General features: G+C 32.2%; 1 protein-coding gene across 1 annotated transcript; it reads right to left on the bottom strand.

Moving 5' to 3' along the window:
- Positions 1-5577: 5577 nt before the first annotated feature.
- On the bottom strand, positions 5578-17686 carry FABP3 (Fatty acid-binding protein, heart; the record flags this gene model as incomplete). The annotated part of the gene is made up of 4 exons (XM_012938856.3): positions 5578-6405; positions 12256-12360; positions 17394-17566; positions 17617-17686. The coding sequence occupies 4 exons, from the start codon at positions 17684-17686 to the stop codon at positions 6355-6357; spliced, it is 399 nt and encodes a 132-aa protein (XP_012794310.1). The 3' UTR covers positions 5578-6354.
- Between the last annotated feature and the right edge of the window lie 1738 nt (positions 17687-19424).

Here is a 19424-nt window from a genome sequence, read left to right as displayed (position 1 = left end):
ATTTGAATAGCTACTAGTTAAATAACTATTAAACAGGAATCGCGTTTAAAATTTGTATATTTTGTGCTGAGAATTCCTTACTTCCATCAAACATATGATACTGAATAGTCGGAGTATTATTTGATAGCTTTATATATCTACATCAAAGCGATAATGTGAAGTTTACGGACAATCTGGAGAATGGCTGATAGATATTACAATGGGGATCTCTGAATTCTTAATTCAATGTTATACAAATCAAAACAAGCATTCAGTCAGATCATAATGTCACACTTTTCCCTGAAATCATAATATTTAAGACTTGAACATGGTGTTTTTAAGAGACAAGCAAATGTTCAACAAATGTAGATAAAGAAAACTAGTGTAGCAGCAGCCTCTGTATCAGTAGGCCCCAATATACACAAAGAAAAAAGCAAGATCCTCAAATTCGATACGGAGAACATCAACTCAGTTACACTTGATGGCGAAACTCTGGAAGATGTGGAAAATTTCACGTACGTGGGAAGCATCATCAATAAACAAGAAAAATCTGATACGGACGTAAACGCGAGGATTGGCAAAGCAAGGGCCGCATTCCTACAATTGAAGAATATATGGAACTCAAAACAACCGTCTGTCAACCAATATCAAAGTGAGAATATTCAGTACGAACGTCGGAACCGTTCTTCTATACGCAGCTGAAACTTGAAGAATTACTACAACTATCATCAGACATGTACAAGTATTTATAAACAATTACCTACACATGATACTGAATGACCGTTTTTCGGATAACGTCAGCAAAAACCTACTGCAGGAGAGGGCAAACCAGCTTCCAGGTGAAGAGGAAATAAGGAAAAGATGCTGGACATGGATAGGACATATATTGCAGAGATTATCAAACTGCATCATAAGGCAAGCCCTAACTTGGAATTTGGAAGGAAACGGAAAAAAGGAAGGCCAAAGAACACACCTCGTCGGGAATTGGGAGCAGACATAAAAAGGGTGAATAACAACTGGAAAGAAGTGTAAATGATTTCCCAGGACAGAGTTGAATGGAGAGTGCTGGTGGGCGGTCTATGCTCTTCCACAAGAGGTAACAGGCGTCACTAGCGAACGAAGTAATTATATGTTCTTTATACGTAATTAGATAATGACTTTGTGTCCACTCCGACTAGGTACGTTAAACAGTTACTGCCAGTTCCAAACTTCAGTAAAAAAGAAAAGGGTAAGGTTAGAATTAGCTACCACGCACCATAGAAGGAGACCTCTAAAACAAACGCTAACCACAGTAAATAAATGAATCCATTTAAACTCAGTCCCCCGATATGAAAGGCGTTCAAATAGAAGAGTTGTGATGCCTCATAATGAAATTCGAGATTCTACAGTAGTCGCCACAACAATAACCTCTCTCTCTCTAAACAGACCAACAACTAATATAGGTACATGGAATGTCCACACACATGAGTGAGACTGGCAGGATCACTCAATTAATCACAGAAATGAGAAGATACTAACTTATAGTGCTTGCAATAAGTAAAATTCATTGAATGTCATCTGAACAGAAAATACTAAATTCAGGAGAGTTTCTGTTGTATTCTGTTCACAAAGAAGAAGAAAAAGAAGAAGAAGAAAAAGATGCCTCACACATACATACACACGCACGACGAATTACACTGATTCTCTCCAACAAAACGTGAAATCACTTATAGGATGGAAATCTCATGGTTGTAGGATCACAGAAACATTCATCGAAATGAAGAAGGGAAGGATTACAATGAATATGATTCAGTGCAATATGCCCACCAATGATCATAATGAGAATGGGAATGATCAGTTATGTGAGAGGCTGTAGTCGACCTTCAACAAATGTCCACGAAACGACCTGAATACTCTGTTAGGAGAATTGAACTCCGAGATAGGAGTGGATAACACTGGTTAAGACCAATTTAGAGAAGAAGAAGAAGAAGAAGAAGAAGAAGAAGAAGAAGAAGCAGAGGAGGAGGAGGAGGAAATCTCTATGGAGAACAAGTTGGAAGGGAATAAATCAGCAATAATTCCGACATATCAAGAGTCATTGGGTCACGAGATGCCCCACCAGAATATAGGTCTGATCTCTGTAGATCACCTGTTTAGGATTCAATGAATGGAGAATAAGAAGACAGTTGTGAGTAACAGTGGAATAAGAGCAGAGTAGGGAAATCTAAAGCACAGATTGAATAGTCAGAAGTAAATGACTGAGTGGAGAGAAGTATTAGAGTTGACAAATGGGAATGTATGGAATATCTGACAACTGTGGTGGAACAATTTGGAACTGCAAGAAATGTGTAGGAACCATGTGTTTTAAACAACAATCTCTCAGGAAAGTCCAGTAGACCAGTGTAACTTGTTATGATAAATTGTGAGGAGAGTGAATCAGTGATGTGGGATGTATCAGAGTGCAACAGGTGTGTAAAACAACTAGACGAATTGTTGAATGGACTACGGTTGGTGAAATTGCTTGATATCGAGGCAGTACACACAGACGTTTCTACAGATATCACTCTACCCAACAATTGAAGAAGACAGAATGACCAGAAGTGAAGTGAATATTGGTGGAGTATCAGTAGTGTCAGACAACATAGCAGCACTGAATCACTGCAGCATTGGAATCAGACATGGAGGAAATTGTAAACATACTCCATATCGTATTCAGAATGATTTGGTGTGAATGACAAGTGTTGAGAGAGTGGAAATAAGGACACTTTATCAGGCTACCGAAGAAAGCGATTTAATTAGGTTTGTGAACTACAGAGAAAGCATAGAACTGTCAAGATGTTGAAAGAATTCAGACAATGTTGTTGAATATTATGATAGATTGAGTAGACTCTCAATTCTGGAACAACAAACTGGAATTAATGAAGATCGATCATGTTCTGACCAAATCACGACACTGAAGATCATTGTTGAATAACCATCAATTGAAGCACGCTCATCACTCTATGTGAACATTGTTGACTATAAGAAAGTGTTTGTTAGGGTGGATGATAGGAGTTTGTGAACTGTTGTTCGACATTATGGAGTGTCTGAGAGTGTCGTCACCATGATATGGAATTCTCACAATGGATTACAGTGAGAATTCATGCAGCTCATAGATCCATTCAAAGTGAAGATCGGTGTGAGACAAGACTGTCTACTGCCAACTTTTCTCTTTGTTCTGATTGTCGAATGGATTATGAAGACCTCGAAATGTGAGTAGAAGCACACAAAACATTGGACAGATTGGATGTAACATGATGTTTACCACTTTGCAAATGACTCGGCACTTATAGCACATACACAGTAACAAATGTATCTGAAGCGAGGGAGCGCAGCAGTGGCTTCTACGTCAGTATGCATGGACATTCATAAGAGAAGAAGTGAGATGCTGAAATACAGTGCAGTAAGTACCAAGCGGATTATGTTTGATGGTTATGCTGTGGAAGATATGTGAGCACTTACATAAGTTGTCAGTATCACTGGTAAATAAGGTGGATTTGATACAGTTATAAAGAGGAGAATTGGTAAGGAAAGTGAAGAATATGTGAACATCGAAACAACTGTCACACAACACAAATGACGGAATTTTTAATACAAGTGTCAAGATAATTCTATTGTACTGAGCTGAAACTTGGAGAACTACTACAACCATCATCAAAATGGTACATGTATTTATAAACATTTGTCTACTCAAGACACTCCTGATGCATTTGTTAGATGTCATCACGAATAATCGACTTTCAACTGTACAAATATTTTACAATTAGAAAAGAAATAATTTAAAATGTTTCAGGTGTACAACCATTATAACAAAGAAGCATATTCAAAATACTCCAGATCCATGAGTCGTCATCACGGAAGATTGACTGTGGCAAATAATAGATCATCTTCCATATGATAAGGAATAGTTTAGTGCACTCGTGACGTTAATGTGCTAAGTTGGATCATCGTTAGAATAAATCTTCGGATAAGTCGGGAAGTATAATTACCTAAATGTCATGCACTTCGGACTTATATAGTTTTCTGACTGATTTTGGTCCGTGATGTCACCTACAATTTGATAAAATCTTTTTACACTTTATTTACTTTACAGGAATCATTCGGTCTACTGAGAATGAGTAAGTAGCTAAGATAGATTATTATAAATAATCGGTTTCTGTTATAGTTTTTGTCTCTTCATCGTCGGAAAGCTTTAAAGCAGATTTATTTCCGTTTCAGCGTTTAAGTTTAAATAAAGTTGTCTAAGAGATGTTAATCATTTTCCACTCTTTTTTTGATTGCTTGAACTTATGGAAAGTGCCATTCAAATCTAAGATTATCTTCTTCTGTCATTTTTTTAACCTCTGGTACTTCAAAAGTATTACCCTTCACCTCGGCTTTATTAAAGACATTTTTTCTCCTTCGGCTTGTTCAGTTATTATGCGTTCTGTGGATAAATTTCATTTTAACTTTAACATTTCGTCTTATCGTATTATAGAGCTTTTTCACAGTTATTACTGTTTTAGTGACGTTTATGATATTCTTGAAGTGTACTAAATATTTTAACACCAAGATTTACATGAATAAGAATAACCTCTTATTATCTTGTTTAACAAGTGAAGGAAATTCTTCACCGAAACAGTTGTTCTTACTGTTTTGTTTATAAATACCTCAATTAACTTTAACTGACTGAATTCCACTCATTTTGAAATACATGTCTGTATGTACTAGGTATTTTCAGAATTACGTTTTCAAGGTTTTGTTAAGTTAGGTGGATAACCATGGATTGGTTTACGAACTTGAAATTTCGAAAAGCAGAATAATTATCTGTTATTACTGTAGTGGAATAATGGGGATTGTTTTATTTGATAGTTAGCATCATGGACTGATCTTGTTACACAACCATCGAAAACCAGGAAGCACCATAATGCTTTTTAAATTTTAGTATGGTGAGGATTCGTAGCACCACCGAGGATCAAGTCCTGAACCTCCAGTTTCGTGACGAACGCTTAATCTTTATATCACTGATCTAGAATTCAAGGGTTCATATGTCGCTATGAGGCCATGAGTGTTATACTATAACGAGGTATTTACCTAGTGCTTTCTGGTTTCCGATGGTTATTAAATTTAGATCAATCTATGATGCTAAACGTAAAATTATCTAGCAATTTATTCTGATTTAATAAATAATCAATTACTTTCTGTAATAACAGTCGTTTGCAGCCTTGTTGATGTTACTGTCACTAGATAGATGTTACTCAACGAAACTGACAAATAATAGGGCAACTTGGGGATGTTGCTTACACCAAAAAAAGGATCAAAAAATAATATTTTTCAATATTATGCTTGATATAACTTTACAACGACTCATAGTTAGATTTTGGTTAAGTTTGACTGAATAGTATTTGTCATTGGATAATCAGTAACTCACTACACGGACTCATTTTTAGGGTTTTGTACGATTTACTTACTACAACTAGCAATTATAACTAATTTATTGAATTCTATACATGGTCTTTCGAAAAACTTTCCTCATTTGAGTTAAAGACAGGTAAATAAGTCTTTTGTTGAGAGTTAACTTAAAGAACCGTTACTTTCTTTTATAATAACTCCATTAATATTAGTTGGTTGAAGACTTTCACCAGAAAGGTGTGAACCATTAGAGTGGTAACTGACCTCTTGTAGGACAAAGATATGCACACTAATTCCTTATTGAGTTGTAATAGTATATTTTGATCAATACAAAAGACTAGATAAATACAACGTTGATTACCATCCCGTAATCAGTTAGTGTACACTTTAATCCTAAACATTGACAATATTTATAAATACGTTGTAAAGTCACATTTATATTGTGGTGTGTGCTAATGATGTCGATAGATATAAATAATATGTATCACCAATCGACAGTGGGATGCTTGGCAATAGAAGGTTGAGATCAAAGAAAAGAGAATGAGAACAGAGAGTGATTGGTATAAAAATGAAGGAACAATAAAGTCTGAGACAATTGATAGACATCTTACAAATGAAGCATTTACTGTATGGTTCTCAGATTTTACTATGGGTTTCTGTATTCTCTGCTTATGTTTCCGCTCACTACAATATCACATCTTTACAAACATAATCAAACATATTGAAAATCAATACAAATCAATATAATATTTCCTGAATTGATTTTATTTTACTTTTAATTAGAAAATTACGATTCTATTATCAAAGTTATATTCATTGAGTAGTTATTGTAGGGTATAAATTAACAATTTCATTGTAACCAATAAAGTACTATATAAGTAAACTGTAGTGTAACATCATATGTTTATTTATTTAAACATCATTTATTTAAAGTACTAAACAATGAAACATTTACCAATGATCACGTCAAACACGTTGATACTTGATAGTTGCTACATGCTGCTGAGATTTTATTGTCTAAAAAATTGAAAAATGAAACAACAATCAGTAATCAGGAGATTATATAAATATATATCACATGAATATAGTTTGTTATTGTAGTCTTTAGTTCTGAATGACGTCTAATGATAATATATGTGCGATTACTTACAACGATGTAGCTGGAAATTCTGTACAATATTAATGAACCAACTGTTCATAAAGTTGTTGATAAGAATGACCGATCAAACCGAATTTATATATCTAGTGAACTCGGAATGTTGATGATTTGATGTTAGGTAGTCAGAAGCAACTACTGCTAAGTTCTAGACCTAAGTGTTTTAATACTTATTATTTATCAGTAAGGCAATATTAACTATACTCAGGGAGTTAGTGTTTGATGGAAAATAAGAATCTGAGCTATTCTGAATCCCAGTCATCGACGTTATCCATAACTTTTTTGACATCGATGCCTGTCAGGAATAGAGTGCTTAAATTAAGCGTTATGTTAGTAGAAATCATGTTCATCTTGCCTAGCCATCAGGATAGGATTAATTCTATCGATTAGGCTTGCATTGAATTTAAAAAACTTAGGAAAGAAGAAATGTCAATTTTATTTTTACTATGATTAATTCTCAGTTAGTACATGGTTCTTGTTTAATAATACAGAAATAAATTCCCGCAGTTCTAGTGAGAAGTTATGACTAGTAAAGTTCAGTCATATATGTAGTGGGAAGACTATCACCGATGTCAGCAGATGGTTGTCACATTGTATCCTGAACTGAAGTTGGAAATATAGACCATTGTGCTCTCTGAGAGATCTGAAGGTATTGGATTCCATCTCACATGAAGTCATGAATGCTCATCTCTGTGGCGCCATAAATCAAGACACAACAACTGTCAAATACTTCCTGACTTCTAGTAATTCTTTAGTCTGTATTATTGCATGCTGAAAATATGACGAATATATTTGAAGGCTTTTTGAGCCATGACTCAGTGCTATACACAAATTTATACAAATTTCTTTTTCATGTAATTCGCTGTACTTCCGAACGAGGATATTTCAAATTGTAACGTACATAATTATTTATATTGATCTCAATATTCTTGTGAACCAGTAATTCCATGTTATTTTGATAATTTTTAAATCAGACTTTAGAATGTAAAATGTTAAAATGAAATAATTTCATTTGTCAAACGAGAAATCTTAATATTTATTCATTTGGTATGGGAATATTTTGTTATATCTTTGATGTACAAATTTTAGCTCACTGGAAATGCTAGTATGTCTGCAGAAAGTTGTAATAAAAAAAACTTGATTGAAAAGAAATTTCTTTGCTCGATTCGTTCCTTCTTTATTTACCAAATGTCAAAATGGGAATTTACACTATAACAATATTTGCTAAGGAAATATTCTTGAAATTACAATTTGGAAGTAAAGTTATCTGCTTAGTCATGATAATATTTAGTGTTATCAGATCGTACTCTTTAATCTACAATCGTTGGATTTTACAGGCTATTCAAAATCACTTTTTATATTTGTAAATTACCAGCTTAACTTCTCATGTGAATCTAGTTACATCGATTGTACACTTGATTACTGTTATTGTATTTTCGAGCATCATTCATCATGGTTAACGTCAGTACTTTATTCTTTGGTATTAAATTGAGTATTTAGAGTAATTTATCTCATAACATTCAGTTTACTTTATGACTTACAGATAAACTGTATATATCATAACTTACTGACTCTTTGTATTCAACTAAAATTGCTCTTACTATCTTAGTTATGAATATAACAGAGGCTTTTACGTAACATTCCATTCAGTAGATTAAGTTAGATAAAAATAAAGGGAATTCAGTGAAGGAAATTTTCTTTTCGACGAAACCATTTAAGTTGTACATTCGTATTTGTAGTTGTATATACATCTAGATAAGGATAAAAAAGATTGCATCATAAAATGATTCAAGACTATAGTTATCAAATAAGATTGCGTAACAGTCAAGGCGTTAAAGAAGAATAGGAAAATGAAAAGGATTTACGCCTAAGAATTATGAAAGATAGTTGTCCACTTGATAGATATGAAAAACACAAAAGATCATAATAATAAAAACTGAATAATAATCATGAGAAATTGTTTAAGGATAATAGTAACTAATTACGGTTTCAAATTACAAAACACTTTAAAATAATAAAAAAGGATGACAATAAAAACAAACAAAAACACACTACATAAGGGAATTAGGGTCAAGGAAGGATGAGAGGTTACACGTATCACTTTTTACATTCAGAGTTCGTGCTTGAGTTGGTAGATTGTCAATGCCTCAGCGATGTATAAGATTTTGGTTCGACCTCCCCTCGATCCAACTTTTTTGACTGTGTTGGTTACTTTAAAAGAAGCTCATTCAGAGCGATGTATCCATAGCTGATTAAATGGTCCTGTATTGAACTAGTAATTGTTTTACATTTTCCTCTTAAAAGCCATAACGGGAAGTGTTCTGAGATGCGTTTAGAAAGTGATTGCTTTGTGCGGCCAATGTGACCTACCCCACAGGGGCAAGTAAATTTATAGATGCACATTGATGTGACCCAAATCGGAAGGTTATCCTCAACACATCCGTGAATAATAGGCCGGCTTGAGGGAAAAAATATGGAGTTTAGCCGAGTAGAACGTTTTATTCAGCGACTTTGAAATCCATTTATCCAGCAGCCGTATCTCCTTTAAATTCGATATTCATAAAAACAGTTTTCTTTTGAACTGTTAATGCTTCTTCCGGATGTTATCTAGGGGTTAAGTTGGCCTACAAATGACCTTCCATTCCTTTTTCCAAGTAGTATTTTTCATCTCTTTCTTTATTCTTACATAACTATATTAGTTAATACTTAGTCTGTTGATAAAGCTTTTCAACTTCTTACACTTACTTTCACGATTTATTACGTAATCAATCAGTTTCCTAACGATCCCTTTTGATTTCTTTATTTTATAAGTTTGTTAAATTTTATAATTAATCTAATGAATTAAATTCACTTATTGTTTACTTGAATCTTCCCATTGATATTTAGTACTATAAATGACCAGTCTGTTGTTGGCATATGTGCATCCAGTGCGGACTGCCTTGGTATTGCCTTAAGTCACAAGCTTTATAAGCAAAGATGGATGGTGGCTGGTAATGGAATCCATAACGCGCGTTTCGTCCTATTCGGGGCTCGTCAGGTGGATGTACCGACATCACAAAGTTAATGTCCACTTTAAGACTCAAACCGAGTACTGTTCGCTTCGAACGCCATTGCGTTATCCACTTAGCCGCTGAGTCACCCCACTATACAAACAGTTGGATATCAGGACTCAGTAGCCAAGTGGATAACGTGACGACGTTTGAAGCGAATGGTATTCGGTTCGAGTCCAGGGGTGTACATCAACTCCGGGATGCAGGTATATTCAGCTGACGAGTCCCGAATAGGACAAAAGGTGCGTCCTGGATTCCACTGCTAGCCACTATCCGTCTTTGATTATAATCTAATTAATTGTAACTTTTTTAAGATGACGTTATTAGTTGTTATCTTCATGAGTAATTACAAATTTTGAATGAACTTACTATTATTTGACTTGTATGTATCTTACTGTTGATTGACTTTTGAAAATTGTGTACAATTCGATAGCAATTTTTTTAATCTAGCGAAAACTGAGAACTTTTCATGAAAACTGAATAACTAACTCATTCTACTTTAGAGGAATGTTTAGCACTACATACCTACGGTCTTGGATCGAGTCAGCCAAATTATTTAACAAGACAGTAGTTTATTGGATGATTTTTATGAAATATGTTTAGGTCTATAATATAAACTGAATGAAATTTAACGTATGCTGTATTAATGACTCAACAGTTTTATACTCTTTGTTGGACATAAAGATGTTATTTGGTTGGTATGTGATCTACTGGAGACCCTCAATCTATCGTTTGTATCAAACAGGACGCATCAGTTCCCCCGAAATCGCTGGCAAGTCGTGATCAGGAGTCCCGATTGTCAGGAAACTCTAGTTCAGGTTCTACTAAAATCTATCTTTAATAACCCAAGACAGTACATACCGTGTTACGCTACTTTGACTAGTGGATACATCAGAATTTGATCGATAGAATTAAATGAGGACTAAGATCGGATGAACATGATATTTATCATTATACAATAACTAATCAGTATAGGCATAAAGGTTGTTAATGGGGTCTCGTGTGAATTAGCGAATATATAATATTGATACTTCAAATAACAGAAATAAATAGCTATCCACTTATCTCTGGTTCTCATCACTTCTATAATTAGTGCCATTTTGAGATAGAAATTTCCATCATACAAATTAAGGATTTTCTAACTTGTATATTTGTTCAGATATATAATGGGTAAGTATTTGCATAGAAATATGCTTTTTCGACATATTGTTCTTCTAACTGATAAATGTAACTTTTCAGTTTATAAAACTATACTTATTCCAGAGGGTTTGTGTAGAATAGTTTATATCTACGTTGGTTTTCATCGTAGATCGTTATAAACTCTAGAATCTATTTATCTAATGGTTTATAGTATTTAGTTAAACCTGGAACAAATATACTACATATGAGTGCTCAAAAAATTAATTAGGTAATATCAGACATGATCAACTCAAGAAAAATGTTTAGGTATGAAGCGTTCACAATATGACTTTCTGCAGATATGATAAATGAATAAAATATGCGTGATCTAATTATTGAGCTTATGTGAATTCCATAAAAAAATGTTTATTTGAAACCTTAATGATATACATTATAATTATGTACTCAGATTTATCTGCATTCATTCATTAGAAGAATTCTTTTGTGAATTACATGATTTATTCAGTTGACTGTTCGTCAGCTAACGAAGAATTTTATACACGAATCAGAAATGTTAATTGTGATTACGAATTAAATTTACCGATACAGTCATGTAATAAAATACACTTTTTATATCAATAATAGATTGTTTAGTTTGATAATCATGCCATATGATGTGATTGGTTTAATCTAGTTGCAAACAAATAATATCTGTTGTGTAATCTAATAAATATTAAGCGAATGTACGTTCTGAAGATGTAATTTAAGAAAATGTTGATGAAATAAATTTTTTAAAAATGACTCGTTTTACTTATTAGTAGTTTATTTGCAGCCTAGAAAATTATTGAAAATATACTTTTTCCGAAGTTAATTTGAAAAAAGAATTACAAGGGTCATTTAAAAAAAAGAATCTCTATTACTTAGATACATTCGAAATCAAAGGGTTTCAATGTCATTTTTTTCAATACAACTCAAGTGTGGTTGGTGTTACTTGGATGACTATGAAAGTGTCAGTCTGTGACTTTAATACCACTTAACAATCTCTGCAAACCGCCTATGTTGTAGTGTTAATTATGTGTCCATTAGTTACTAATTTCGAGTGATAATTCGTGGAATTCTAGTAGTAAGCTGTGACTGGTAGGTTTTATTTATGTCCAATGTCAGACTGTTAGCACCTGGAGACAATGGAAGGTGGTTGTAAAATATGGATAATTGATTAAAGTTCGACATGTAAACCCTTAGATTTTAAATCAGTGATCTAAAGATTAAGTGTTCGACGCGAGATCGAGGTTCTTGAGACTCAATAGTCGGTGGGAATGAAGACGTTCAATGATGAAAGCCCTATTCTATAACGAAGTGATTGCCTGGTGCTTCCTGGTTCTCGATGGTTGTTTAACTAATATCAATTCATGATGTTAATTATCAGATCTACAGTGAGCTCGAATGAGCTAACTTGCAAGTGACTGAACTTTGCATTTCTAAAATAGTGAGATTATTATATTAAGTTTATTCAATTATTATTTTAAAAAATGTAAAACTCACTGTCATCAGTGTGTCGCCATCAACTTCACGTGTAATGACAGTTTCCGTAAAGCCATGTTTTTGTACATGTACCATTTTCTTGTCTGATTCAATGGTCACAATAGCCTATTAGACAGGAAAAATATAGTTAATTTAGAATAAATTTTGAAACTAAACGAGATAATCACAGTCTAATTTAAATTTTTCGTGTTAATTTATTAACGGAGGGACCTGCGGACTACTGATTCGAGGCTATTATATAGAGTTTTAGCTGAATATTGCTGGGAAATCCTTGACTAGAATGAAACAACTATTCAATGTTTCATAGTATTTAAATATCCTCCACCTAACAAAGTCTGTAATAGAAGCTATCTTCAGAGTAATTAAACTCAACAAGTTCTCATGTGTTATTATTTTGTAAGCCTTAAATTTTGTAACTACAAGTACAAATTACTTTAAATGAACACCAATGAACAGCCTGACGAATTTATTTTTATAAACACCAGACTTGATTCTCTCCATTCTATGAATTAAATTACTTACTTTTGAAACCCAGAGCGATCGTAAATTTCATACTTAGTAATTCAAAATGAGAACAATTCCAATAGCTTACTAGGAGCTGACAATGATGTTGAGTGATAGAGAATGTTACTCTAGAGAAATCACAAGATGTATCTACCTATTATGTATATTGATTATTCTTCGACATATTGTCATTAGAAAAAATGATTTAAAGAAGTGTAGTAATAAGATTTTCTGACAAGATAAGGATTCGGTCTTGCAAAAAGTGTTCATAAAAATAGGTATTACGTAGTTCCCGAAACACATCATATCATTTGGTCATAAAACTGTAATTTAATGGTTTGCATTTTGAACATTAGTCAGTTCGTAATATTGTTTGATCATGATCGATTATTATCTATACTATTTATCTCATTTGGCCATTCATTATCTACTGATTTCTTGCGATTCCCAAATAGTTACCCGACCATGACGATAAAGTTACTCAGAATTTAGAAAAATCATAATTATAGATAGACTTTTTATAGTTTAACACAGTTAAAATAATTAACACGTTCATTTGAATCTGAAGTAAATATTATTGCATAATAATGAATTCTGTTCTATTTTATTTTGTTCACTTCCTATATCACCTTAGAATTCAATCTTATTTTTTTTTTGTAAAATGGTTATCAAAGGTAAATTTGTGCTTCACAAGTCTGGTAAATTACGTTGTTGGAAGGAAAATTGCAGACTCCATTGGGATAAACTAAATTATTTATGCAGACTCGGGAATAGAACAAATTACTGATCCAACAAGTTAGTTGTCATTTTGAAAGCAAAGATTTAAAATAAAAGAATTTATTCATTTTACGGATGATTATACTTTTGACTGACTGCTTAATTATCCTTCTAACATTCATAACTTATACGTATTTGGTGAGTCTTTTAAAAACTCCAGGCTAAGTCTACACGACAACTTGAATGAGAGAATAGGTGAGAGGTGTGGAAAGAACCCTTTACTTAGAGATTAGTTTATGTACAGAAAATCGAGGGTATTTAAAGTATTTCAGTCGGCCTTGAACTTCCGAAGGTTTCTGAAACCCTACTAAAAATAGTAGTAGGATCGGTAACCATTGAAACAGAAGTGTGATATGTGACGCTTCACTTCCTAGATGTTTCTGAGAAACTTCTATTCAACGCTGACTGGATAAAATGTATCCCAGCATTTCCAGATCCCCTCTAAACTTTTTCGAGGAATAATCTGGATCTCCCCAACACGTTTCTTCTTTCACAAAATAAAACTTCATCTTTAGATCTACTTGCCATATCAATATTTAGTGTTGTCTAAATGTTGCAAAATTGGCTTTTAATGAATAGATACAATAATCTATCATTTTAATCCATTTATTTTGTATACTCATATATGTTATTTTATGGGGGTTGCACTTTGATAATTATAGGATCAGTCTCTTAGTAAATTGTATTTGGATAGTTAATTATTTAACACCATTATTATTATTATTATTATTATTATTATTATTATTATTATTATTTCATAAACAGATAACATAGAAAGATAAATAATGATTTTTATTTTAGTAAAAGAAAAATGAATTAGGTCTACTATAATTAGGTCAATTTATTGTCGTATTTAAATATAGAAATAAATTTAATTAGGCTGTGGTGTGGGTCACTTATATCCACACAAGTAGTATATAACGGTGGCCAGGCAATAAAATGTATTTCAGTAGAAGGTCGATGAGGAAAGAACGGGAAAGGAACGCAATTGGCATGAAAACGCATGAACAATCAAATCCGAGACAATGGATTGATGTTTGAAACAGTAACAGTCAAGTTTGAGATGGTGGATTGATATTTTGCAAATTAACGATTTACTATATGGTTCTCAGATTTCAGTGAGATGCTCTGTAATACGGTTGTGCCCATTGGTGTTCTGTTCACTACAAAGCTAGCATATCAATTAATGTTTAGTGGTAAAATTGAAAGTAGCTGATAGTTTATGGAATATCTTATTTATAATTTTTTTAAAAAGTTTTCTCAAATTCACTTAAAATTGAATCTAAATTAAATGAGTGTAAACTATTGGTTATCGACTCAGTGATCTAAAGGTCATGCGCGAATTGGAGAACTTTAAGGTCTATACTTTGATCACTGTCCGAGTTATGAAAACATACTGCTAATGAGTCCTACATTAAGACGAAGCAGTTGTCTATTGTTTCCTGGTTTTCAAAATTATTCAACAAAGATCAATTCGTGGTGTAAATGATAAAATTAGGTTAAATGATTGTTACTAAATTTATGGAATAATCACTATCCTTTTCAAAATTCATCCTAGTATTATGAATAAGTACTTTCAATGATACTGAAAGCTTATATTTTATCTAACAATGATAACCGCAGTTAAGGTTGTAGTTCTCTTGACTTTTGAGTAATCCGCAAAGACATTTGTCTTACAATTGTATAAGTGTTTTATCTGATTTTTAATTACTTTTATTTTGCATGAAACGATTGACAGTGTGTGTATTATTTTAGCAGAATAATGTTTTATGAATCATTTATTCTATCACCTGATATCAGTTAGTTTGAGGAACTTATGTGATCGATCTTATTCTATAGAATAATCATTGCTGAAGAACATGTCACTTTGATGAGCATAATGTATATGATGCATTTCCTTCACAATATCATCAGCAGTTAGCAAAATTAACATATAAATAACATAGCCAAGTTATCATTTTGAGATCTGATGATGCAAGATTCAATGCATGACGAGATCAGTGGTGTATATCGCTAACGAGTTTAACACTAAGAGGAAATAACTGTCTATCACTTTTTTTTAATTTTTTAAAATGTTCATCTTGGTGACGTTCGTCAACGATAAAAATTAACTTCAAACAGAACTAGTCATTTGATGAGGGATATTTGCAAAATACATATTCAACAAACATATTTATATAGATCGTAAATTTAACACAATTAAATCTCATAGAATAAAGTATAGTAGACTGTTTAAATAGTAGGCATATTTCTCGCTTGATCCATTCATATTTATTATATTTATGCAAAAAAAATGAGTCGTTTGTCTACCGAATAATGGTTCCTTAATGATGATCTTTATTAAACAGGGTTTAAGTGTTATGTATAAAATTTATGGACGAATGGAAAGAAAGCTTTATAATAAAGTTTGACACTAATAACATCGTTCTTAAAAAAAAACAACCCCAACTAATTAGTAAGATTTAATAAATCGATTAAAAACGGAGAACGAATTAAATGTATTACATTTTCGTGCCTTATTATTCAATATTTGAACTAGGATCGAAAGTCTGTGTATCTATATCATTGAAGTCTAATTTAATTCCTTTCACTTAAGTTCTATAGTCATTAATTTTTAACTAACAATGGACGATACTTCGAAAGTAGTTTAAATTACTGAATAACTTCAGTTAGAAAACTATTGAAAGTTCAGAAATACTGTTCAGTTATTTTGTTCTAATAAAAAGTTTCTTAACCATATGTACTGAAAATCTCCACAAATAATTTGATACTAATAATAATGATGTGCTTAGTTGTGACTTAATTGTAGAAAAAAATTTCAGTTGTAGATATTAACTTTTCATAAGTTTCAAAGTAGGTTAAAATAACTTTCCAATGTCTTAATGATTTTCAACTATCATTCAATAAGTGTCATTTCGTTTTAATAATTATATTTAATTATAAAAATTTATCAATGTAACTTTTCAGTATTTTGTTTCTATACAGTATAGCTTAAGAATTAAAGAATGTAGAAATTTGAATTTATTAAAGTCTGTACATTCCAAGTGTTATTTGTTTTTGATGGATTGATTGTTTAGATGTCTTGTTGTCTTCAGCTTTATACTAATCATATAACCTCTCAAGTCTATATACTTCATTTTATATTGAGATGCATAGATGAATGTAACTGCATCTATATCTACGGAGATCTATGTACATTCAGTTGAAAAGTCGTAAATTAGATGATAAACCGTTTTTAGATCTCATCCTCATTTAATATGAAATAGGTATCTAAATATAAAATGATTACAAATAACAGAATGACCAATTATTGACAATACAATGTTTAGATGATAGTATTTTAAACTCACAAAAACAACAGTACTTACAAAATAGATATATTTCCCATTTAATTAATCAATCTTATTCCAACAGAAGGATCATGCAAAATCAACTTCAATTTTACCGTCATGATTTATTAACTAGAATATTGTAGTTAAATGCATGCTTAGCTAACTCATTACTCGTAAAGGTTTGGATAATCCTTGAGAGAATACTTGCTAAGTTAGAAGGCATCATGCCTAGATGGTTAAATGGATAATGAGGTAACGTCTAACGAAAACAGGCATAAGGTTGAATTCTCAGTATAAAAGTCGATATTGGGATACAAACACATTTAGCTGATAAATCTCAAATAGGACAAAATGTATACCTAAGATCCCACTATTAACCACTATTTAGAAAACACAATGAATATTAACATTTCAATGAAATAAAAATATTTGTAAATCAATCATAACAGAGGAAAAAGATGACAATCCTTGAATTCAATTTTTTTTAAAAATCTGTTTTTTTTATTATTATTTTACTTTACTTACTCGAACGATTCGTCCATCAAATGTTAATTCTTCAACTTCTTGACCCAATTCAAATGATTGATCCAGTTCTTGATCACATATTATCATTTTTATACGTACTTCGTTATCATTCAAATCTATGATCATATTTGATTTCATTTTATTGATAATATTATATACATCATTAGGAGTTCCTGATTATTTTTTAAAATTGCAAAATAAAAATTGTTTTATAAGTAATCACCTAATTCACTAGACAATTCTTCCACATTGGAACTTTCAAGATATTTCCATGTTCCAACTAATTCAGTCATTTATTAATTAGAGTAATAGCTAATATAGAAAGAAAGTTTTAAGTGAAATAAATACTACATTAGATTGTTCGAATGATTTTATATCAATTTTGAAATTACGATTTATAATTTTAAAATGAATGAATTTGGTTGGATTTTAATTCATATTACCATGACAAATAACCTTGACTTATTAAGTGAAATGAGGAAAAACATAAACATATATTCAAGTACGTTGTATATATATATGATAGAAATGGAGGTTCACAATGTCTGTAATTATTAAACACTTAAATTTCAGAATAGATCTATATGTGTACTAGTTTTATTCAGAGTTCATTTTAATGGATAAATGAATAAATATTTTCAAGGATTAGTATCAAACAAAAATATATTTTTATCATAGTCTTGTGAAGATTATGGAATTTCACACTGTACTTCACAGGTTGACCTTAGTTATACAAGCACATTGTAAACCAGAAAGCAATAGATGGCTGTTGCATGTAAAATGTGGAATTTACAACACCTTATACTAAGAATCACTATATGCTTGCCAGTAACTTATTTAGATACTCAAATCCAGAATTCTAGTGAGAAGCTGTGACTAGTGAGCTAAACTGTGTCGAGTTTAAGATAAATATTACCAGTGACGATGGGTAATGATCACGCAATATTGCGAAACGATTGTAGCTAGATGTGTAAACCATTCGATATTAACTCAGTGGTCTAAAGGGTAAGCGCTCGCCTTGACGCCTAAAGGTTCTGGTTTCAATCCCTGTTAGGGTATTGGATGCACACTACATAGAACTCACATGCTGGAACTAAAGAGCTGTCCAGTGCTTCCTGGTTTTCACTGTTTGTCTCACTAAAATCCATTCATGATGTATACCATAAAAAATTTGTTTTTCACAAGTAATAAATGTAAATTTCGATGAATAGGGATATATTTTTCAAGAAATTGACTTAAAATCGTAGTGTATTATCTAAACTAATTTTCTTCAAACAACCTCAGTTTATTACAAGCAAATCGCCAGGGGTTGTATCATAAATGATGAAGTTCAGTCTGATGAGTTTCTTCTGAATTTAACCTTTAACACCTACTGAAATAATCTAGAGAACCACTTTAAAGCAAGAGGTCAGCCGATATTTCTCTCGACCCAATTTTGAACCCCACATCAATATACACTCATTGTGTCACACAAATTGATCCCACTGCCTTTAGGCCTTATGATGAGTATGATATCTCCAGACTAATAAGTTGGAACTCAATAATTCACGTTTCTAAAGTCAGTTGAGTTTGGAAAATTGTATGATATTTTGTAATGCTACTGATAAAGTAGCAAATCAGGTCTCATAAAATAGTTTGAATGAAGGAAGTGTGCACGAACAATGTGATTCAAACAATAATCTCTCAGGAAAGTCCAGCAGACCAATATAACCAGTTATGATAATTTATGAGGAAAGCCAACCACTGAGGTGGGATATATAGGAGTGCAACAGGTGTGTAGAACACTTTGACGAATTGTTAAATAGACCACCGTTGGTGAAAATGATGGACATAGAGACAGCACACACATACGTTTCTACAAATATCACACTGCCAACAAGTAACAAAGACAGAATAGCCAAAAGTGAAATGAATATTGGGAAAGCATCAGTAAGACCAGACAACATGCCAGCTGAAGCATTGAAGTTGGACACAGACGTATATACGGAAATGGTCCACACACTATTTAGAAAGATTTGGCGGCAATAACAG

This window comes from Schistosoma haematobium, chromosome 2 (genome assembly GCF_000699445.3).
Source record: "Schistosoma haematobium chromosome 2, whole genome shotgun sequence".
Taxonomy (NCBI): Eukaryota; Metazoa; Platyhelminthes; class Trematoda; order Strigeidida; family Schistosomatidae; genus Schistosoma; species Schistosoma haematobium.
The sequence above is the reverse complement of the archived record's forward strand: the minus strand, read 5'-3'. Positions and strand labels throughout refer to the sequence as shown.